Here is a 23,068-nt window from a genome sequence, read left to right on the forward strand (position 1 = left end):
TCAGGACAAAATTAAAACAAAAGTTATGACAGACATAAACCTGATGATTTTTAATTTGAAGCATTTCTCCAAAACTCACTGAGCCTTTACTTCAAAAATTTGCATGAGCAGCTCTTTCCCACCATCTCAGGTGGTCAGGAGCCCACCTGGGATTTTTTGCTAAAACTGAAGAAGTCGCAACTTTGCTCATTACATTTTTGACGACTGCGCTTTTTTTCTTCATTTCTGAGCAGAAACGCTACAGCTGGGATGGAGCCCTCCACAATCTCTTTTTTTGTTTGTTTTGTTTCCTCATATTCCCACACCCACCACCAATTTCAGTGACCACCCACCCCAATTATTCGTAGGTGTGACCTCACCGCACAGAGCCCTTTCCAAGTACTTAGGCCCGGAAGTTTCCGCAAACGATGTCCGCAGAAGTTTCCCTGACGCCTTTACCGAGAGAACCCGTTTTAAGGCGCGTGGTTAGAGAAACCCGCTTAATTTAAGGCGCCGGGCAGAGCCGGGGCGGCGCCGGGCGATGCGGCCCGCCGGGGGGGGGGCAAGGGGCGGGGCGGGGCGGGTCCGGGCGCGGCCCCGCCCGGCGGAGCTGTTCAGGGCGGCGGGTGCTGAGCGCCGCCGCGCCGCGCCGCCCCGTGCAGCCGGGCGGGGCCGGCGCCTCCCCGCACCGCGCTCGCGGGTGCCGGCGGGGGGAGCCGGTCCCGCCGCTCCCGCCTGCGCGCCGCCGCCGCCGCCGCCGCCGCCTGGGGCCATGGCGGCGCTGGTGCTGGTGCTGCTGGCGGCGCTGGGCGGGCGGACCGTGCTGCCGGGCGGGCGGTGCGCGGCGCCGCTGGCCGACCTGCGCTCGCAGATCTCGGGCGTGGAGTCGCTGCTGGAGGAGTTCCGCCGGCAGCTGCAGCAGGAGGAGCCGGGACCGCCGGCGGCGGGCGGCGGCGAGGAGCGGTGCGGCGGCAGCAGCAGCTTCTCCGCCAGGCCCGACTCCATCATCCGCACCAAGGACTCCATCGCGGCCGGCGCCACCTTCCTGCGGGCGCCCGCCGCCGTGGCGGGCTGGCGGCAGTGCCTGGACGCCTGCTGCGCCGAGCCGCGCTGCACGCTGGCGGTGGTGCAGGGGCCCGGCCGGCCGCGGGGATCGGCGGCGGCGGCGGCGGAGCTGGGCTGCTACCTCTTCAACTGCACGCACCGCGGCCGCCCCGTCTGCCGCTTCGCCCCGCACCGCGGCTACAGCACCTACAGCCGCCGGCCCGCCGGCCTCGCCCCGCCGCCGCCGCCGCCTCCGCCGCCCGCCGGGCCGCCGGGTAAGGGACCGCCGCGGGCGGCGGGGCGCGGGGCCCGGCCCAAGATGGCTTCGCGCGGGGAGCGGCGGCCCCGCGGCGGGAGGGAAATGGCGGCAGCCGGCGCTGGGCGCGGAGGCCGGCAGGGCCGGCGGCCGGGTCCGCTCGCCGCGGCGGCGGCGCCGCCGCCATTTGCCGCCCCGCGCCCTGCCCTGGGGTTCCGCCGGCAAGGAGGGGGAGCCGTCCGTGCGGTTTCCGCGGTGCCGGGAGCGGGCGGCGGGGGTGGCGAGGCATCGCCGGCGGGAGGGGGGGACGAGGAGCGCCGGGCGGCGCCCTGCCTTTCGGCGGGGCCCCCCCTCAGCCGGGAGAAGCCCGAGGGCTCGGCGGGGCGTGCGGGCGTGGAAAAACCCTTGGGAGTGACCCTGCCGGCGGGCCTGCGGCTGGCAGCCACCGGCGGGGTGGGCGGGCTCACGGGCACCGCACCCCCGGGGGGACCAGAGAGGCCCCGGCTGCACGGGTGGGGTTCCCCGGGGGCGCTGGGGGTGCTGGGCGCCCGGGAAGGTGTGAACCGCTGGTGCCGGCTACGCCGGAACCTGGTGCCGGAGCTTGAGAGCAAGCACATACCCGTCTTCGTGGGGGTGCTGTCCCAGTGTTACCACCCAAGTGGGTTTCTCGTTCACTTAATGAAGAATTTATCCCGCTTACAAGCTTGAGAGCTAGAGCGAGGGAGACAAGGATACCTCACCAGTAGTCCAGAGGCAGCGTGGAGACTCTGTATGACCGCCTCCGGAGTCCAGGCCACGTCAAAAGCAGCCGTTTGTTCGACCCTGAAGCGTATTTAAGAACAACATAATCCAGAGCAAGCAGCTGTAGAGGAAAACAAGTCTGTATTTCTAAATTTGGAGCCTGTTTCCTAGAATCTGATCCAAAGAACTTAGTCGCACTCCCCCACCTCCTCTTGTTAAAACAGTCACGTCTTAATTCTTGTTGTTGTAATTTCATTACCTTCTGTTGACAATACTTTCCTAAATGTCCTCTTCTTCATCTTCTTCAGCGATACATCTCCACTGAAGTAAATTAGTCATGGCGTGCAACACGAAGAAAGCCTAGCAGTGGTGTGAGTGAAAACTGTGTGTCCAGATGGCACCAGCTATTACTGCTCCCTTGGCAGGGAAGACCTCGGGCTTGAGGTCCGTCCAGTCTTGCCCGTTACGAGAATGTCAACGGGAATCTCCTGGAAATAAGAGAGAGCCGGGGCTCAATTTTTAGAGGAGTTACAATGCTGAAGTATTTTTTGCAAAGTACATGGGCAGGTAGACTAGAGAGCTATAGGGAGGAACTTATGGCAGTAAAGATGAGATACCAGAAAAACCCAAGGTATGATTTTGACATTTTCAACAGGGAAAGTATTAGTTCCACAGTATTATTTATGTAGCAGCTTGGGGGTAATTGTGTTTTATAACCCTGTATGCATTTGCGAGATGGAAGGCTTAAGACTAGATTTTACATCAAAGTCACAGAGAATAAGGCTTCTTTGAAAACCTTTGAAAACATCTTCAAATGTCCTTCATCACTTTGAACTGCCTTAATTCCATTAAAACTGGCCCTAATGTAGAGTGCAGTTACGGCACAATATAAATAATACTGTTGTTCAAACGATACTCTACCTATTCGAAATCTTGGATTTCTCTAATTCCTTGAGTTCTTGAATTCTGGAGTTCTTGAACACCTTGCCTTTTTGGCAGCATTCATGTCTATCAGCGCTGGGCTTGCAAGGCAATTTCAATTCCTAATCTGCAAATTGCTCTGTGTTCTGTTGGGTTTATTTAGAAGTCTGCCCTGTGTGCGATGGTGGTATCGGAAACGGGATTATGACTTCTTAATGCAATTACACTGGAGCTAAAGCAGAGCCACGAAGGAGAATGAACTTTTATTCAAACATCTGTCAGCCATGACATAGACCAGGAGAGATAAAACTGAGATTGAATTATTTTGCTGTCTGATGTTATGTTACCACTGCATTCTTGAATTACATTGAAAAACTAATCTGGACAACAGTACATAGTCACAGGACGATGAAGGCACATCTCTTTTCCCTTATGTCACCCCCCATGACTGTATTTAGGAAATTTAGGAACAAGCTTTTCATTTCAAGATTTTCTTTCACAAAGGGATCGCATTTGACCTGTTGTTTGGTTTTTTTTTCAGAGTACTGTGATGTTGAGTTTTCTGCTGTGTTCTTTTTGATAATCCCAAACCAACATGTATCCATAAACGTGGTGTCCTCATAATTCCAAAATATTTCTGAGCATTAGTAGACAGTGATCTCTAGGGTGTCGTGGTTTCATTTGTGTTAAAGATCTTCAATAAAATAGAACCAATTGCTTGTTTAATTCTGGGACCAATTAATAACAGATACATATTTCTCAGATCAAGTGTATCTCTGTATGCTTCCAGAACAGTCAGCGGTGGGATGAATTTTTGAGACTGAACATTTCAGTGTAAATCCAAGTCCTTCACTTTACACCCACTTTGTGCTGGTTTGGCTGTGCATTTACTTTGCACTTCCAGGAGGTTTGTGCTCTGTTAACAATGAAACCCCATGTGCCTATACTGACAGAAGAGGTAACTGGTTTTGCCTTAGTTAGGCAAATTTTTAAATTTTTGACGTAGAAAGAGGACTTGAGTGCCTTACCAGAAATGTCTGACTTCCCTTCTGTGCTACTCACTAGTGGTGAGCAAAGGGAGGATTCAATATTAACGTAAACTAATATCAAAGACACTCCGGACTGGCAGTGAAATAACCTTTTATAACAAAGCCTTCATTCAGACAACTAGCTGGCAGTTTCATTATTGGCAGACCAAGTCTGTGTAAAGGATGGAGGAAGCAGAATAAATTAAGCCTGTCATGTTCCCCCCCAAAGAAAAAAGTGTTGCCCATAAAGTTGCAGCCCCTTTTCTAGAAAGCAGCCAGCTCCACCATCTCAGAGTGTTGATCTGGTGTATCAGTTTCATATTGCTTGGTTACGTTCAACCGAAATAAAAGTTAGAAACGGAAGTTAAAAGATGCTTTCTGAGCTTGATTTTTCTGCTAACCTATGACTGATAGTCCGTTACTCCCATGAGCGGTGGTTGTAAGTGGCTCCTGAGTATGCCTCCTTGCTTTTTTATGCTGACTTCTTAGAAGCACATATTCCCCAGATTTGGAGGTGTTTCTCTCGCTAAGGATAATGTATTCCATTGCTTAAAACTTTGCTGTGGAAAAAGAGTCTTTAGCTCAATAGGCTGTCTCTTCCCATGCCAGCTGTCTCTCTCAGGCCAATTTTTTCTTTACTAGAGCAAAAGATGAGCTGATTTGCCACTGATTTACCGTTCTGAAGATGTTCTGGTGGGTTACAAGCAAGGGCATGGTGCCTCCATCCTTTGGGACTCGAGGCCTGAGTGTGGTCCCTCACTCATCTTTAGCAAAGAGCTGGCATGAATTTCTGTGACCTGCCCCGGCGTGAAGTGGTCCTGCCATTGCAACTCAGGCTGCTGGAGTATAAAGTTAGTCCGGGAAGAGAATATCCTTATTGCTTAGGGCCCACGGGGAGTGGGGCTTGTCTCTGCCCCTGCAGGGCATTGATCGAGTCATTTAAACTAGACAGGTGACATGAAACTACTTTCCAAGGTAGAAGTGGAAGAATGCGCTGTGCTGTTTCAGACCCAAGTTGGTCTCTTTGACAGTGATTAGTAAAGTAAATAATCGTGTGAAGACTGTATGTAACTCATATATACCAAATAAAAGTTGCCTTGGCACCATAATGATGGTGTTTATTAACAATGAATATTTTTTTTTTTGCACCTAGATGTTGCTTTTTAAACAAACTTGGTTTTGAGAACTGAGCGTATATAAATTAGGCAAAGCTTCCTGTGCCAGCTGGATGAGCAAGAACTGTTTCATGCTTTCTATTACTAGACCCTGTTTTCAGTTATTTGTAGGTTTTCCTAACTTAAGGCATTTGCCTTGAAATTTTCTATGCCTTACCTACTACTGAGAAAAACAAGAAATAAAAAGTTTGCTGTTCAGCCAGTGATAAGAAATTGTCCCACTGCTCCGATGAGCTCCATGCCTTCAAGCAAGTTCTTGAAACTGGAGAGGAGCATGTGCAAGGGAGAATCCCTACGCTGCTGTGGGAGTGCCCTTTCTTTCCTTGTGCAGCTCTAAGTTACAGCCTTGTGTTCAGTAGATGCTTCTCTGAGCTTAACATCGATATCCTTTACAGGATATCCTGTGCAGAGGTTGACGAGCAGAAAGCACCCTGGCCCTTCAGGGTGCCAGGAACATCCCATGCCCAGAGAAGGAATGAAACTTGAGCGGGGACCTGCACAAAGATACAATCTTGTGGCTGAAGCTGTCAAACGCTGACTTGTAGAACTAGGTTTTATCCCTCTCTCTTCCCTGCACTGCCTGAAGGTTGCAGAGCAAATGACTTAAACCACTTCTCACAGGCCATGTCACTTAACTTATCATGGGTTTTGTTAGTCTAACCTGAAAAACCTGTGGTCTGATTGGCAAAAGTACTTAGTACTCACAATTTTAATCAATAGGAATTGTACTTTGAATATAGCAAAATGTTGCAAATCCTAAACAGCCTGAAAATCAAGCTCTGAATGTCTTAAATTAGGCATTTAAAACTGGTGTCATTTCTGATGATTTTTAATCATTATGTGCACTGCTTCACCAGGATGCCATCTTATGTTAGATAAGTCTTTCACTCCTGTAATGATGTATTATAAAAAGAGACTAAAAGCCTGTTAAGTTATGCAGAGTGCTGTAAGAGGTGTGCAGTAACTGCCATCTGAATATGTATGTAATTCATATTTAAATCCATTTTCCTTAGTTCAGATTAAAAAACTACACTGATGCTAACAATCCTGTTTCTTGTATTAGTGAAACATCCATGTACAGAGAAGTTTTCTATGCCATGTGTTTCTCATGTAGCAGTTATTTCCTGAAGGCATCACTGCATATGGAACAGTTAACTAAAATTTAGGTAGATAATACTTCGCTTAACAAAATGTGCGCTAATGAACAAGTCCTGTCTTCCAGGAAGTTGCACAGTGGTGAATTGATACCTTAGCCAAGAAAAAATATGTTTTATATAAATAATCACTCAGCATCCCCTGATAAATAATGGAGCTTCTCTTTTTTTATTGAAGAAGAAGAAGAATACGACGAGCCTCCACGGTGCAAGGCGGGACAAGATGTTGTGCTGCAGTCACCTGTCGACTGGGTGCTTTTGGATGGCCGAGAAAGTTCAGATGACCGTGGAATTGTGCAGTACGAGTGGACACTGCTGCAAGGTGACTCATCGGTTGAAATGAAGGTACACGTGCAATCTTGCACATGGCCAGTTACTTGCAGATTGTTGTGTTCATACAGTTTTAAATGTAGAGCTAAAAATATTAAATGTATTCAAATGGTTATGGCTACCAGGCACCAAAAGTAGGATGACTGTACAACTTGAGCATTTATTTCATAGGAATATAGAGCAGCCCAGGTTGGAAGGGACCTCAAAAGATCATCTGGTCTAACCTTTCGTGGGACAAGGAGCCTGGATGAGATTATCTTATCTGTCCAATCACATCTTGAAAACCTCCAATGATGGGGACTATACCGTGTCCCTGGGGAGTTTTTGTTTCAGTGATTATTTCTAGCAGTTTATACAGTTCATCTCTATCCAGGATGGCATCAGACAGCCAGCAGCAAACTAGTAGATGCTAATTACTGTATTTCAGCTCTGCTCTCTCTCGCCGTTGTTTGTGCTCAACTGCGCTTGGTTTTCAGCTGCTGTGGTCCAGGTTAGAGACACCTCAGTAATTCAGTTACTAAAAATAATAAGATATTTTCACCAACAGTCTTCTGTCAGTGCTTATGGAGAAACTGCAAAGACATGTGTGATGCAGACCTTATGAGATATCTTGGGATACTATTTTATTACATCCGTACAATTTCTGCTGCAATTGGGTTTCAACTTAAAATTAACTATCAAGAGAGGGATTCTCCATCCCACCCTTTCTTGTGAATGCTCTAGGAGCAGGAGAAAAGGAAAGGAAAAATGTCTCAAACCCAGAGTCTACTCACAGTCTGTTCACAGCCCACAATATTCGGGGCACACTAGGAACTCCACCCAGAGCAGGAGGGACATATAAAGGGGAGAAGGTGTGGACCATAGACCCTACTGTTGCTGAGATGCTGCCAATGCATAGGAAGAATTTAAACAGGACAGGATCAGCAACAGGAACAGTCCAAAACCCGAGAGGCCATGCGTGCCAGTGCCACCACGAGCAGTACCTGGCAGTCTCTGCTTATGTCTGTTCAGCTCAGTAATATCGAAGACAAAATACCAATATCAGCAAAGTTACTCAAGATGTGTAATGATGGAACAAACCAGAGTTTCGCCTAACACAAAGAGCTAGCTAAATGCATTGAAACCTAAAATTGTCATCCATGGAAAAACCCAACAGAGCAATTGGTTATTCCTTAGTCTCCTGGAAGGCAGTGTACGTTATGTGTAGGTAATTGAAGTTCACCATGTCACAGTTAGGAAACATGCTACTGGATGAACCCAAAGAAGACAATTGGGTTTCTCTGGTGAATATTTACTGAAAGTTATACACAAGTAACTTTCTATAAACATACTCCTCACAGAAAATGCATCAGGGCTGTGCAAAACTGTTAGTTAAGCCAGTGCTGCGTGCTTTTGAAAGTTCTATCTTCTACTGCAAGATCCACGTCTTTGGAAGGATGACTACGCTGAGCCAGTCCTCAATGACTTGAGGCTGTATTGCAGTTTGAAACTGTCATGTCAAAGACCACCGTGAGTTTGCTTATCTTCATGTATTATTTTATTGGCTTGAAAATTAAAAGGTCAAAAGGCTTTGATAAGGAGTGCGAACAGCATAATACATAGAACAGACTTGAACAAAGCTTTAAGAATAGTTGCTAGATATCATCTGGATAAAATGAACATTTTATTATCAGGAGTTTTTAATCTGACCCTTTGCAGCATTATTTTCTTTAAATAGCAATTAAATACTCTTTAAATTAATCTGTGATGTAGTAATATATCTAGAGTAAGACAAAAATTAGAAGTTAATTAAAAAATTTAAAGTTCACGTTTTTACTTTTACTCAAAATCACTCCACAAAATAGCGACAAGTCTTATATCCATTTAAACTTGCAAAATTCACGTTAATCTTGGTGACTTCTTTATATTTGATAATGGAAAACATATTTGATGTTCATGCTTACATAAGTACTTTTTCATTGTGTTCAAATGAGCAGGGATTTCTCCTACAGATACATACCCTGATGATTAACCATGATAATTTAATTTTTAGAGTTGAATTAATAATGATGATTTTTTTTCATACAATCTTCAGTTGCTATCGTTAGTGCTTTAGTTGCTGTCCTGAAGTTACTGGATTTCATGTCATTTATTCTTAGAAAACAATATATGAGTCCATAGCTACAAGGGAGAATGAGGTTGTGTTTAAATAAGATAAAAGGCAGCTGTTGCATTGCACTTACGTACCAAAGAATAAATAGAGGGCAGAGGAGGGGGAAGGACTGCTATAATGCTATCATATTGTAGAAGGAAGCCAGTGGAAAATTTTTTTTTCTGTTGTGACTGATTATTACTTCTTAGATAATGTACTTCGCAGATTGCTGCCCACGTGCTGTAGCTGCACAGTTCCCTGACACTTGGGGGCAATTATGGCTTGTTTTTTTTTAAAATGCTGATTATCTGGAAACTTACTGTCTAGTTTGAGCCAAAGTTTCTAAGAAAGCAGATACAGTCGGGCATTCTTCAGGGCAGGACGGAGATAAAAAGGAAAGCACAGAGGTTGCCAAGAGGAGCGGCAGCATATTCGGAAGTCAGTAGCGTTTCTCTGGCTCTGCACTGAGAAGAGAGTTGGACTCCACGGCTCATGAGTTTTAAATACTGTATTTGCTCTCCCAGACGTCGTGGTGAATGGCAGCAGGTGGTTTTTAGAGGATATTCATTTCTGTAATACACTAAAGAATAAAATTCTAAGGGGTCATATACTCCATCAGGAGGTAATCAACAGCAAGATCAGATAACTGAGTGCATTTGCATAAATAGAAAAGGAAAGAAATTTCAGTTAGGAAATTCACTTAGCAGGAGAGAAAAATGCATTTATCAACACACCCTGCTATAAAGCTAGGTCTAGGACTCTATTATCATATTTATCGAAAATTCCTGTTCTCTTTTAGGCATGAAAAGCAACTTTAAATAAGCAAACCAAAGATCTTTATTGAATTTTGGTTTTAATATTAAAGATAATCACAGAGGATTTTAATGTACCTTTCAATTACTTATAAAAATAGCCCTGTGTGCTTTGTTTGTAAAAATGCACTACATGTCAAATAAACCTGCAGCACTTTTTTGTAGTTACTGAAGTATGTGTTACTGAAGTATGTGTTACTGGATTCTCAGACAGCTGGAGTTATTTATGACTGGTGATTGTCACAAGGTTAAAAAAAGTTCAACATTTACAAATATCACACTCATTTTATACCAACTTACTCCTAAATGACTATTGTACTAGTAATGCCAATTTGGTACCTGTTTTAAATTATCATAAAATAAGTTATTTTATTAATTTCTTAATGATCTAATCCAATTTAAGCTGTTTCTGTATTTGTGTCACATGACTTTCTGAAACCTAATGTTTAGGTCACTCACTATAGATCAACTTATTTCTGGTTCAGAGCAAGGCATGGAAATTCAGTGTGGGGCATGGAAAAATTCAGTCCAGCAATTTGTAAAAGTTGTGACTACATCAAATGTCATACTGGACAGAGGTGGGCAGTCTTATTAATAAAGCAGTGCTATCAGTCACCTTATCATAAATCAATATATAGCAAAAGTAACTTCTGTGGATACATGTATGCTGTCTACAGACTAGCTCGATAGAGAGCAAAATACTCATAATATTTTACTGCCTACCCTCTAAAATGACATTTCTAATTCCTGAAAAAATGAGTTAAATGTATATTTCCATTTATTCTCCAGTGCTAAGATCCACAGCTCCAGGTAACTGAGTGTACCATGAAAAACAATACATAAATGTTGTGTGTTTATTTTTACAAATGGATGCAAAAAAGAGATCAAAACGTTACATGTTGGTACACGTGCTTGAGTGGGCTGGCTAGGCTTAAGAGAAGTATTTAATCTATATGAAACATTGTACAGAAATGAGCTCCCTATTCCCAGAAGTTTATGGACGGATCCTTTATACCAATATGGGTTTTTTCGCTGTGTTTCTTTAATCAGGTACCACAACCAGGAACACTGAAACTGTCTCACATTCAGGAAGGCGAGTATATTTTCCAGCTAACTGTGACAGACACTGCAGGTCAGCGGAGCTCTGACAACGTCTCTGTGACTGTTCTGCCCATGGTTCATTCTGCAGTAGGTGAGAAAATGCCTGGAGCCGTTGCCTGTGTGACATCCAGGGTATGGTATTCAGAGCAAGAGTCTGAATGTAGGCAGAAATCTTACTCTCCATTTCCAGTGTTTTATTTTGCCCTTATTCATTACATAATGACATCTCTTTCAGCTTTGAATTGCTGTTTCAAAGTGAGGAAGCAAGCAAGCATCACTTGTTTGTTAGAGTAATAATGCTTTCAAGCATTTAAGTGTTCATCTTTGTATTGCTAATAAGCATGCAGGGTTGGAAAAAATGAAATACTGACTTATGTAGCAGGCACACTGTTAACAGTTCATTGTATAGTCAGATGGTGTGTGCAACATGACAGGGCTTGTGCTACAGGGAAGACCCAGTTAAAATCAGTTAATGTATGCGTGAGGCGCAGACTAATAATACTGACTGGCATCTATAGTCTAAAAGATGGGATGGTTTCTTGTTTTCATGCATTTAAGGTTTTCTGTGTAATGGTTGTTATCGAAGCCTTATGTTGCTGGGGAAACTAAAACTGGAACTGACCCATCATTTTCAAACTCTGAGCTCAAGAAACATGTAAAAAGCATAAAAGGTAGAAAGTAAGTTATATTTCAGTGGCTGTCAATTCTGCACTCTTTAATCTTAATAACTTCTAATTATGTTGTAATTACCACGTTCCTAATACAGACCTGCTGCTCGGACACAAAGTAAAAGTTAAATAGCATCGTCACTATGTTCAACTGAACCAGTGAAAACTTTGGTCTGCACCAGTGCAATATCTCTACCTGAGAGGGTAGTCCCTGTGGCAATAAATTGGTATTACAAAAAACCCAGTTATGAGTCCGCTTAATAATGCCTGTAATGGATGATAGAGTTGTATTCATTAATGTTTAATTCAGCTAAAGCAGCCAGAGAGGTTTGCCGGTTTGTTTATTTATTTGCTGCTGTGGGTATCTGCGGTATCTTTTGGATGGAGCACGTAGAGGATTTGCTGCCTTTTTTCTTTTTCTAATTCCCCAAGGACATTTGCAATTCAAGTACTGTAGTTAAACCAGCGCCTAGTGCCTTAATGCATGCAAGACCTGTGCTATTATTAGTGCTGAAGTTTAGGAGATGCATTTTCTAAGTATGGTTTTAGGGGTTTTAAACAGGCGTCTGTGTTTCTGCCATACTTTCCTTAGCATTGCGCAGCTTTTTGGTACATAGCAGGGTAACAGCCAAAGGCTGTGATTTCCTTATGCAAATCGATTTGCTGTTAAAACATTAACCAAACACTGAATTTGATACTGCTTTACAAAGCAATGAACTACACCACTGTTGGAAAGACAAAAGCACAGATGTAAACACTTGATAATTACAAGGTCAGAATTGGTTTCAGGAGAGCTTTGAGTATGCAAAATGAAATATCCAGGGACACTCCCCATTTCCAGGGGAATCTAAATATTAAAGCAGGCAGCAATCAGTTCTTTTTGGTGAAGGTCTCTTGTGAGACCTTGTGCTTAGTCCTGTTCTGGCATGTGCTATGTTGGCATCAATGGATTGCTGACGTAAATAAATGGCGAGCATTCTTTTAGTATTTTAATTGGGTTGCAGAAAACATGCCATAGAAGATTGCATATAGTCCATATGTGTGCATGTAAAATAACATATTGTCAGAAATACAGAATGGGTGTGTAGTAGGAATTATGTGTCGGAGAGATGCAGTTACAGCCATAGAGATTTCATTTATTTATTTTCAGGACTGTCCTGGGTCTTTTAAGCCTGGGAAGATCTCCTTTCAGCTTAGGCCAGCAGAGTTTAAAGCACTGTAGGGGTGCTGCACAAGGTGTAAGGTGCAACAGCCCCCAGGCTGATAATTCCTGTAGTAAAGAGATTGCCAAAATAGTGATGACGGTGCCAGGAACAGCTATTAGCTACATTAGTTTCTGTGTCAATATAGCATCATATAGCTGAGCCAGGCCTTTCTTCAACTTTCTGACTTGTTCGTGGTCCTTCTTGATGTAGCATGGTTTTGCTTTTTCCTTGGTGCTGCAGATTTTAGTCATTGACTCAGTATTTACTGCTTGGATTTCTCTTTTGGTAATTTGGGAATTGTTTCTCAACAGCCTGTGTCGGGGTTTGCTCTCGCTACCAGTTTATCTGCGATGATGGCTGCTGCATTGACATCACGTTCGCTTGCGATGGCGTGAGACAGTGCCCTGATGGATCGGATGAAACTTTCTGCCAGAACTGTAAGTGTGCCAGGCCACAGTGTAGATTGTGAAAGTAACCGCAGCCTGAATGACCAAAGGGGAATGATGGCCCTTCTGTGGCCTCTCTTCCTGTGAGCAAGCAGCTTGCTCCCACCATAGAGCCTTTCATTGGAAATAGCACATGGGAAGGTTTAATGTCCACTTATAGCAGATGCTCAGAAATTAAATCCTTTTTCTTCAAAGCGTATCAAAACTGTCAAAGGTCCCCAAATGACAGGTTTTGTGTTAAGAGTTCTGAACATTTAAAAGACCAGTTCTTTACTTGCATGATGATTCTGGAAAGAAGGACCCTGCTCTTGATCAGAAAGGCTGTCTCAGAGGTATGCTTCAAAGTGCAGTTACACACCTTGCAAGAATCTGAAACACTGGAAATGTGAGCACATAGGGGAACCAGTTGATTCACCATCGCTCTGTTTGCTTGCGTTAGTCATCCTCAATACGTTAAGTGAACAAAAATCATCAAAGGGTGAATTGGCATGATGGCTGACCACTCTTTTAATTGATATTTCAGTTGCTGGATTTCACTGTAGTGTTCATGAGTGTACTCTTGCTTAACAGCTGACAGTGGGCAAATGGTAACTTGCTCTGTATCTGGAACTCACATTTCATCAAATGTCTGAACCTGAGGAAGTTGTTTAGCCTGCCTCAAGGCCCATATCGTAGGGTCTTCCATCAGAACACTCCCATTCCCTTTAATTCTGTAGAAAAATTATGATTTTTGTTTCTGTTAACACAGTCAGCCCAGGTCGGAAGGCAGTGACCCATACAGCTCTTGGCACTACCCAGGAAAGGACTGTAGGACTGACCAAAAACAGAGATGAAAGCTTCTCTGCAGAAAACACCCTGAAAGCCACTGCCAGAAGTCAACCGCTTCTTTCAGCGGATGCAGACATGTCTAACCAATCGCTTTCTCAGGGACCAAAGAAACAAATCAGTGGATTTGTGCCAGGTAAGAATTGAAATGAATCCATTTCAATAAATCATTCTCTTTAAAGAAAGAAAATGTCTTGCACCTTAAATTTATTTAACTTGTCTTTTGGTGCCTGGCTAAGAGTAAAAATTTGCAAATGTAAAAAATATGAAAGAAGCTTGTAATTATTAAGTTACGAGTAGGTATTGCTTTATAATTGTCAAGTCTGGTTCTTACTAGGTGCAGAAAGAAAGTTAAAATGTAGGAATGCTAGGAAAAGAATACAGTCTAAGGAAGAGAACATGCAGTGAGCTAAATACAAATTCTGCCACAGGTTCAGCTGTGTAAGCTGATGTATGAGGCTCTTTAAATCTGTAGGGGAGTACCTTCAAGAGAAGATAACAAAGTACTGTTCAACTTGGGTGAAAGTAATTGCTTTTCTCCCGGTGCTGATGACTTCTTTTTTATTTTCCTGAAGTAACACCTTGATTGTGGTGGGCACTTTTTTCTGAAGTGTGTCTCCAGGGCAGGAGAAGCCTTTCATCACTATAGAGAAGGCTCAGTCTTTGGTAACAAGCAACCCCAGGTCCCCAGTAGTATTCTCTGTAGTGGCTGCAATTAAATTGGCGTGTCTTTTAAGGTTCCTGCTGGTGAATTAAAATGATCTGAAATGGCAATTGAATGAAAGCAAAACTGTGTGCACAGGGCATAAAATGAGTACGAGACCTCCCCCTTTTACTTCGTCATGGTTTAGACTGATTCTTGCACCCCAAGACACAGCTATTTATAAACAGCTTTATTTTCTTGTTACAGCAGAGCAGTGCTCAGTGCCCTCTGCTGCTGACTCTTGTAAAGAGCACATCCCTGGTTGGCACTTTGATGTTTCTTCAGATGCTTGTATTTCATCTGTGGAGACTGCAAAGGGAGTGAAAACAATGTTCTTCAGGAGTTTGACTGCCTCGGTGAATGTCTAGGAACTGATAGCAAAATCCTCTCTCAAATGTTTCCCTCTTTTCTGGCACTGTAGGTGACCTCAGTGCTCCTTATTGGAATGACTTAAGATTCTGAAGTCTTCCCCAAACCCTTCTTGCTCGCATAGTCCTGAGTGACGCCTGATATGGGGCCACCCAAACTAAACATCAAATTGCCAAAGGGCATTGCAGGCTCCAATGGAAGGTCAGCTACTAAGTAGGTCTCAAAAACCATTGGGCTTGTGAATCCAGAAGTAAAACCAGAATTGAGGTCACCAACTTCGGCCACCTATAATCGGAGGTTATAATTGGAAGTGTATGTAAAAGCATGGCACTTTTGCATAGTCATCTTCTGTGTTTACCCGTTGCATAGTGACTTACTTGCACCAGTTTTGCTCTCAAGGTAGCCTTTTGCACAGCAGTAGACAATAAAAGAAAAATATTATTATAAAACTAAAAAAATGTGATGAGGCTTCAGTCATTAGTGTACTACGAGAAGCTGTTGTAATCTTTTTGATTTTAAACAGGCATGATTTCCAGCTGACCGTGTCTGGTTTTAACTATTGTGGTTTTAATATTGCTCTTTTGACAAGGCTCAGTCAGAATTTAATTTCAGTTAAATGATACTTAAGGCTTTTCTTGTAGAATAGAAGGACCCAAGAGCCCAATACTTCCAACCAAAAAGCAGCAAACAGCTCAGCGAGTTTTTAAATCGCCTATGGATCAGTTCCAAAGAGGGTGCATGTCGTGGGACATAAAGAGGGGCTAGGTACCTGGGTCCAAAGGGCAACTGCCAAAATCTGCTCTGAGTTGCTCCCTCCTCATGCAGACACTTAAACTCCATAGGACTCACATGCTGTACATTCATGGTTCCCAGAGGTCCAGAGAGGTTCAAGTCCTGCCCCGCTGGCAAGCACCACGGTCTTTATGGAGTTGAGGAGACAGGCATCTAACCTATTCCTAAAAATCCACCCAGATCCACTAATTAAATTTCTCTCCATCACTGCCATCTCAAGGAGGTTACAGACCAAATCTAATAATTAGGTGCTACAAAAATGAGAGACACAGAAACACTGGAGCAGCTCCATGAAGCTCATCTGGAAAAGCGTTCAGGAGGGCAATAATTCCTAGACACATTTTTGAGGTGAGGTAAGCAGCAATGAACAGAAATCCTACCAACCTTCTCAAAAGTTCAGCAATTCCACTGGCAGAAATCCTGTCCTGGGGTGGACTGTCTCCTGAGATAGTGCCGCACCCGCTGCTGGTGCCAAGGCAGAACCTGTGCCTCCGAGTCACACTGTAAAGGTCTTTGTTGGACCAAGACAGTAATGTGGCTTGTTGGCCTAGAGTTGACTTTGCAAGCATCCAGGCTTCTGATATAAATAAATTTCAAAAATAAGCTTTAAGGATTTTAATGTCAACAGGGTGAAAAGCTGTCTACTTAAGATACATATTAAGGGATATGGCTTTACAGCGGCAGCACACATTCCAGCTTTTCACTTGAGAATGCTCCATTCAGGGCAACATTTGTCTTATTTCTTAGTTGGCATTTGCAGATCATCACGGAAATACAAGCCAGGAAGGAAAACATGATACTATTAGATCCAGTGACTGCAAGGGAAAGCAAGAGACGGTGTTAGTATTAAGGGTAATTTACCTACCGGAGACAGCATGTGGCACATTGTAGGTGGCTGCTAGACAGGATGCTTGATACAGGAACTTTCAGCTGACTTTTGAAGAACAGAAGTTTCTTCCGAGAAGTTGCAGGACTGGGGAGTTGCTTTGTTTTCTTTTTTACATTTGTTTTTATTACAGTGGTGGTTACAGTACCAATAAAGACAGGTCCCTTCTGCTACTTGCCTCCCCATAAGCAGCTTTCATCTCTGAGAATCCAATAAAGATGTCCAGTAGAGGGGCCTCCCTGTCAAGGACCACCATATTTATCTTTTCTCCACTTCAGAAGGAGCTGGGCTAAGCTGTACAGTTTTGGGCTGTGGAGTAGTTCATCACAGCAGGAATATGAGCTTTCTGCCTACGAGGGTCATAGTAGGGGAAATTTGTCCCAGAATCCATTTTCTCCTAATAGTTTCTCTGTTCCTGATTTCCCTTAACCTGCTTTCTTTACTCGAGTAGCCTCTCATGTTTGGCTCTGACTTGATACAAGATTTTTAAGGATTTATGCTTAAGTATGAAAATGTGAAAATATGCAAGTCCAAGGTAAAGACTGTTTAAAACTTCTACCTCACCTACCAGGGGATCTATTCACAGTAAAGAGGGGAAGAAAACCCCAAACCCCCCAAATCCTTCATTGTTGACAATGGGTGAATCTTGTTCTGCACTCCTGCTTTTCTAGTGGGATTTTTCTTCAGCAAGGTGACTCCAGGGGAACACCAAGCCCACCTTAGAGAGAACCTCCTCAGGCACTCAGGACATGGAGTCTTCTGCAGCAGACTCATGGTTTACTTTTGCCCAAGCTGGAAGGCCAGACATTTTCTTCCGTAGGTGGGAGCAGATGCAGGAAGAGGCACTTGATGTCAATAAAGGAGTCCTTTTCCTTTGCAGACGTATCTCCATAGTGAAGTAACCCTGACTGCATCTCCTGAAAAGGCCAGCACAGCATTTCTGCATGGCTGCCCCCGAAGTGCCCTGGTGTCCTTTTCCAGGGACGCTCTCAAGCCCAGCTGCATATTCTGGCACTGCTGCATTTGTAAGTGAATATAGCAAAAATATAGTCGCAGCAAAGCACACTGGAGTGAGCAATGGGCTGGTTTCTAAGCAGCAATAGCCAGTCTAGCAAACATGGTCATACAGACAGGTTGAATTCACAAGCAGCCCGAGGATTTGCACTCCCCAGCATAGCCAACTCAAGTGCATAAATCACCATAACAGCTTTGCATTCCCCTGGCACGGGGTCTCTGCCTCTCCCCAGGCTGCCCACGCCAGCTGTTGTGCGGTACTGTTCAGGGCTGGGATTACAGCGTTTGACTGAGTGCCCAAGACTTAGTCATGTTTTTGCTGCAGAGGCATTGACAGCAGGAGCCATAACCTAGATCTCTAATTTAGGGTAACTGGAAAGGGCTATAAATTTCAATTTCCTAGGCACGGACTAGAAAATTAAGAGAAAGTGAAAACAAAACGAAACCCATATAATATGCTTCATGTCAGGCTCCTAAACCTGTTTGGGGAAACCTGTTTTCTAGCTGATAAGAGATAAGGTGTTGAGCAGCCCCTCCAGTCCTGTAAGAACAGCCACAAGTCTTAACAAAGCCCTACAAACTTTATCGAAAGGTTTCTGTTATTCTTCTACCCTTCCAAAATTTTCCCGCTAAGCTTCTTTCCATATTCAGATATAATTGCCAGATGTCTACAAGTGGTTGACTTAAATATCCCCTTTACTCAAATGGCAGGGAGACAAATTTATAAAACAGGCATTCAGATCTAGCCTTGTCATACAGGCTGTAGCAGCTCTAAGAAGAGCTGATGCCTTTGGGGCATTTCCAAAATAGAGAAATATTCATGTAATTTCATTTAGGGAAGACAGAAGCAGAAAACAGCTGCTGGTTTTGGTCTCAATTACATTCAGGTTATTTTGCACAGCTCTGATACCACAGAGGTACCTTAAAGCCAGTACAGTTTACACTTCGGATTTCCTTAAGTCCCCTTTACATGCCAGAACAACTTAAAGAGCCCAAATGAGAAGGAGGGCTGTGGCTTGTTTCCAAGGTATTTCCTAGCAGGTGAAGTTAGTGTTTATGCACCCATAGCCATAATGGCAGGGCAATAAAGCCAGAGCCTGGGAGGCTGTGTTGTGCCTTAGAGGGGGGACATTAGCATTAACCTCATGCCGGTATCGATGAAACAATTTAAGGTTTAATTAATGGTCGTGTGTATTTGCTGCTGCCACTGACAGGGATGCGTTCTGCAGCTCTTCGGAGCTGCTGGTGGTGGGTGGGAGTTACACGTAGTGCATGTTCCAAGCTGATTGACTTAAACACTTCCATAATGCCCACCACTATATGTAATTCCAATTACAATGTTTCGCATTCATGTTTTACAGATCTTGTAGCATAGTGGGTTTCCACTGGCATTGTCACCATTCTGAGGGCTGCCAGCAAATACATCACAGCGCAAAGTGCCCTTCAATATTTATGTTATCTGTAAAAACCAAATATAGTCATTACATTTAAAAACATAGGCGTATTTCTGATATTTGTGAGGATGTTGGTGAATTAAGCATGTCACTCACAAAGTGTCCCCATAGCTATTGGTGTAGGACTTCAGTGGGAGGACAGGAGAAGGGAGTCCCAGCTGAGTTACTCCTTGCTTTTATGAAGCAGAACTGCAGCCACCTGCACTCCCAAGATGGACGCTTCTTGGCAGCAAAGCACGCACTGTCCCTTCTTGTGTAGTTACAATGCTCTGTAATATCTTCCCATACTACACAAAGCTGAAGTGACTCCAAGTCATCCTCTTCGAAATGTTTTCCCCATGTATTTTTATGTCTTCCAAGTACATAAGTTCTGCATCTGTATGTGTCAGGTAATAGGCACAATTAAGGTGATTTGTGCAGCCAACCTGTGTGTTTCCTGCTTTACAAGTTCCAAGGGTGGAGATAACACAACTTGAAATGGCCTCATTTTCAACTATATATAACTGCTTTAGTGATGTTTTAGCTCAGATTGGTCTATACCCCATTATGGAAGTTTGTAAAAGAGAATTTATATACATCTTTTTTTCAGTGGAAAATGATCCCACTTGGGTTTGGTTGAGATGCACTGTGGTTTGCGATGCAAAATTGAGTTTACATTTTAGCTCTAGTTTCACATTGTTTAAAAAATTCAAGTTACACAATTGGAGTCAAAAGTTCTTCAACTGGCTTGTTTTTTTCATAAATTTAAGCGCTCTGATGTTATTTAATTCTAGTGTCCTGTGGATAAGACTTCCTGAGTCACTGAACTGCAATATTTATTTATCTTACCTGACTTTGTGCAGATAACAGTTCCTCAGGGAAAAGAACAGATGATAAAAATGGGAATGGCATAATGGTGCCAAAGAGTGATGAGCTTGGAGGTGGTCGTCCAGTCCCAGAAACAGGTAAGACTGACCATATGAGTTCATTTTGAACTATATTAGTTTTTCAGTCAGGTGCTATAGATCCAGATACTGTAGTCAAGAATTGAATAATGTACTTCCATATTCTGAACTGTTCCTAACATGTATGATCATACAAGTTAGTTTCGCAGCATGAGTTGTTCCACATATTAGCACGTAAGTGACAGACTAGCTGTATTTTTAAAGAAAAATTTCAGGTTTTCTCTACCAAATTTCTCACTGTATTAAATAAAGTGTAATTTCTCTTAACCTCGTTATAGGTGCTGTGTTACCCTTAGCCTTAGGCTTGGCCATCACTGCTTTACTGCTGCTTATGGTTGCTTGCAGACTGCGTTTAGTGAGACAGAAGCTTAAAAAAGCTCGACCCATTACATCTGAAGAGTCCGATTACCTCATCAATGGGATGTATCTCTAAAAATTGGATTTTGGTCAGTTGTTTTCTCCCCTTTCTCCTGTATCCATGAACCTCTGCCTCTATAAAAGACCAAAACCTTTAGTTAAGTTTGAAGTGTAGAAGAAGCCTACAAGATGAGGAACATGTTCTTCCCCTTCGGTGATAAAATAAAAAAGTGGGTAGATGTCTGTGCTCAGAAAATAAGAGGTGCTTAGGCTCCAGGGCATAGCTCCAGTTGGCTCTTGTGCAGAAGACACCGCAAGGTGGGGACAGCCCAAACTGGATGCAGGGTGCCCTTGCCACAGCAGAGCGTGCCCCAGGGCCGGAGCAGCTGAGGTCCAGCAGCTCCGGCTGCGCTGGCCGAGGCGTAGAGGGGAGCCTGTGCCACCCTGCTCTTCCCAGCACTGCCACCGCTGTGCTCCGCTCCGGGGACTGGTACGCTCCAGACCAACGTGTTACTTCACTGTCCAGCAGAGACTGATTTGTGGACTTCCCACCTGATGTTCTGGGACTATTTTCATTAAAGAATTGGTCTTTCTTTGTTAATTAAAAGCAATCACTATCTAAGCACCAGCTTTTGTAACAAGATTTGGGATTTAAGGAACAAAGCGTCTTTTTTCCATTCGTAGTTTAAACCTCTGTGCAGCTAACAGAGTCATGCTTACTAAATGCTAAAATGAAAAAACACAAGTCCTCAGCGGATGAGTTTGGACCTACCAGTGCTCAACAGCAGTCACGTGCGATCCCAGAGCTGTCTCTCCCCGGAGCTCAGGGCTTATTCAGCCTTTTCCACCCCTAGCTTGACACCCTCCACGGTGTGAGAAAGCAGCACGCAGCGGCTTTTACCTGAGACGCCGGAGCGCAGGATTCCTGCTGGTTATCCCATAGCTCCCTGCAAAGCTTGAAAGCTTCGGCGACCTGCCCTCACCCTGGCAAAATTCTCATAGAATTAGAGCAAGTAATGGATATGTGTGAGTGAACTTCAGATGTGTTAACAGTAAAATGTGTACAGTACATGTTATATATACACACCATGCTGTCTATCTTGTTTGACTGTCCCAGGATGTTGCATTCATCACGGGTCCCAATAAAAACAGGGGCAAATGAGGCATGCATCTTTTTGTATGTCGTCTTTTGTATTTCAGTAACTTTGAGTCAGCGAGAATATTGCCATGGTATACAAATAGTTCTTCGACTTGCTCGGTCTTGATTACTTTATGTAAAATAGCTATAATAAACCTATTTTATTCTTACATTTCTTGCATTGTCTTTATTTCCAGCTACTAGCTAAATTTTGTGCTACAAGACCAGAGCATGAGAGCAGACAGAAGTACCTTTCTCCTTTCTGTGAAACAGCCTTAAAAGAAGCTGGAATGTATATGGTGGGGGGAGTTGTAGAGATATTTTGTTGTAGGAGGACTGAGAAGAACAGGGTGTCTACCTCCATGACCTGTCTCTCGAGCAGTACTCGAGGGGAGTAGGACAGCAGTCACAGAGCTGGCTGTACCAACCTCTCAGGGAGTCCGGTTGCCAGCGCTGCTTGCTCAGAGCCCTCCTGCCACGCTAGGCAAAGTCTGGTGGTTTGTACTTCAGCGTTACATCGGGTCGAGGAGACCTGCTGACACTGCTGATTTCTAACTTGGGAGCACAGCCTCTCTTCCAACGCAGCCTACAGCAGGCACGGCAAGTAGCGCAAGACCCAGAAGACCACATTTTGAATACAGCCTTCCAGGAAAGACACACTGCTCATCTGGTTGGGGTATTATTTCCCATCATTGAAAAATTGTGGCCTTGCTTTGTTTGGGGTTTTAAATATCTAATTCTCCTTTACCATCTTACCGTAGCAGCAAGAAAAGTAGTCTTTTCTCACTGTGCCCATAGTGTTCCTGTTACTGAAACCCGTTACTCTGGCATGCAGTCAGCAGAAGAACAAAAGGTTTGGTTTTGTTCTTCCAGGCAGTGAGATCCCACACGGAGCACAAGCCAGCCAGTACCACCGTGGTACGAGAAGCTGCTCAGCTTTCCAGTTGCTTTACCAAACAGCAGGCTTTGTTGCAGTGCTGCTGCAAGTGGAATCAAACTTCGTGGATTTCACGTTATGACAGCCAAGAATAAACACTTCCAAGCAGAGCTGGAGTGAGAGCAGCAGACAGCAAGCGCAGCACAGGAGTCTAGCTATCGCTATGTTATAGCTGCCACAGTCTTCCCAGGGACTCTTCTTTCTTGGAGGGGAAATGGTGACAGTTGTGGTGCAGACCACCAGCCTGAGGCCTGTTACTTCTCGGGTAATTGCAAACTCTACAGCTGGACTGAAATAAAAAAAAGTTTGTGCCTTACCAGAAACGTCAGCCAGATGAAGAGCAAGACAAAGTTAGCAAAATAACAGATTGGCTTGGCAGCTCCTGCAATTAATACACACTGGTCTTGATAACATGCGTTTTCGTTTAATAGCTTTCATGCTGTTTGACTTTAAATGAGTGATCCTGAACTACTGAGCACCAGCAGAAAAAGCTGCAGCAAGACACCCTTGTCGGCGTGCTGGGCATGCTGCCTCCTCCTCCCCAGGCTGCTCCCAGCCGTTGCCTCCTGCTGACACCACTTCTGTAGCCCCTGCCCAGCCGCTCCCAAGGTTGGGGCTCTCTCTGCAATCGCAAAGGAGCCCCCTGAGTGGGCACTGC

General features: G+C 44.2%; 1 protein-coding gene across 2 annotated transcripts; it reads left to right on the forward strand.

The window, feature by feature from the left end:
- The first annotated feature begins 670 nt into the window (after positions 1–670).
- Positions 671–21,643, forward strand: LRP11 (LDL receptor related protein 11). 2 transcript variants are annotated; one of them, XM_052784741.1, is made up of 7 exons: positions 671–1,298; positions 6,477–6,643; positions 10,622–10,763; positions 12,857–12,982; positions 13,740–13,952; positions 19,877–19,978; positions 20,257–21,643. In XM_052784741.1, the coding sequence occupies exons 1-7, from the start codon at positions 752–754 to the stop codon at positions 20,409–20,411; spliced, it is 1,452 nt and encodes a 483-aa protein (XP_052640701.1). In that variant the 5' UTR covers positions 671–751; the 3' UTR covers positions 20,412–21,643. The 2 variants fall into 2 exon arrangements, with proteins under 2 accessions (XP_052640701.1, XP_052640703.1); XM_052784743.1 differs by having other exon boundaries at positions 6,480–6,643.
- The last annotated feature ends 1,425 nt before the right edge of the window (positions 21,644–23,068 follow it).

The sequence above is a fragment of the Harpia harpyja genome, chromosome 4 (assembly GCF_026419915.1).
Source record: "Harpia harpyja isolate bHarHar1 chromosome 4, bHarHar1 primary haplotype, whole genome shotgun sequence".
Classification (NCBI taxonomy): domain Eukaryota; kingdom Metazoa; phylum Chordata; class Aves; order Accipitriformes; family Accipitridae; genus Harpia; species Harpia harpyja.

Coding starts and splice junctions, on each gene's coding strand:
- LRP11 (XM_052784741.1), top strand. CDS start 752: ATGGCGGCGCTGGTGCTGGTGCTGCTGGCGGCGCTGGGCGGGCGGACC. Junction 6,644..10,621: donor ACTCATCGGTTGAAATGAAG/GTACACGTGCAA, acceptor TTCTTTAATCAG/GTACCACAACCAGGAACACT. Junction 12,983..13,739: donor TGAAACTTTCTGCCAGAACT/GTAAGTGTGCCA, acceptor CTGTTAACACAG/TCAGCCCAGGTCGGAAGGCA.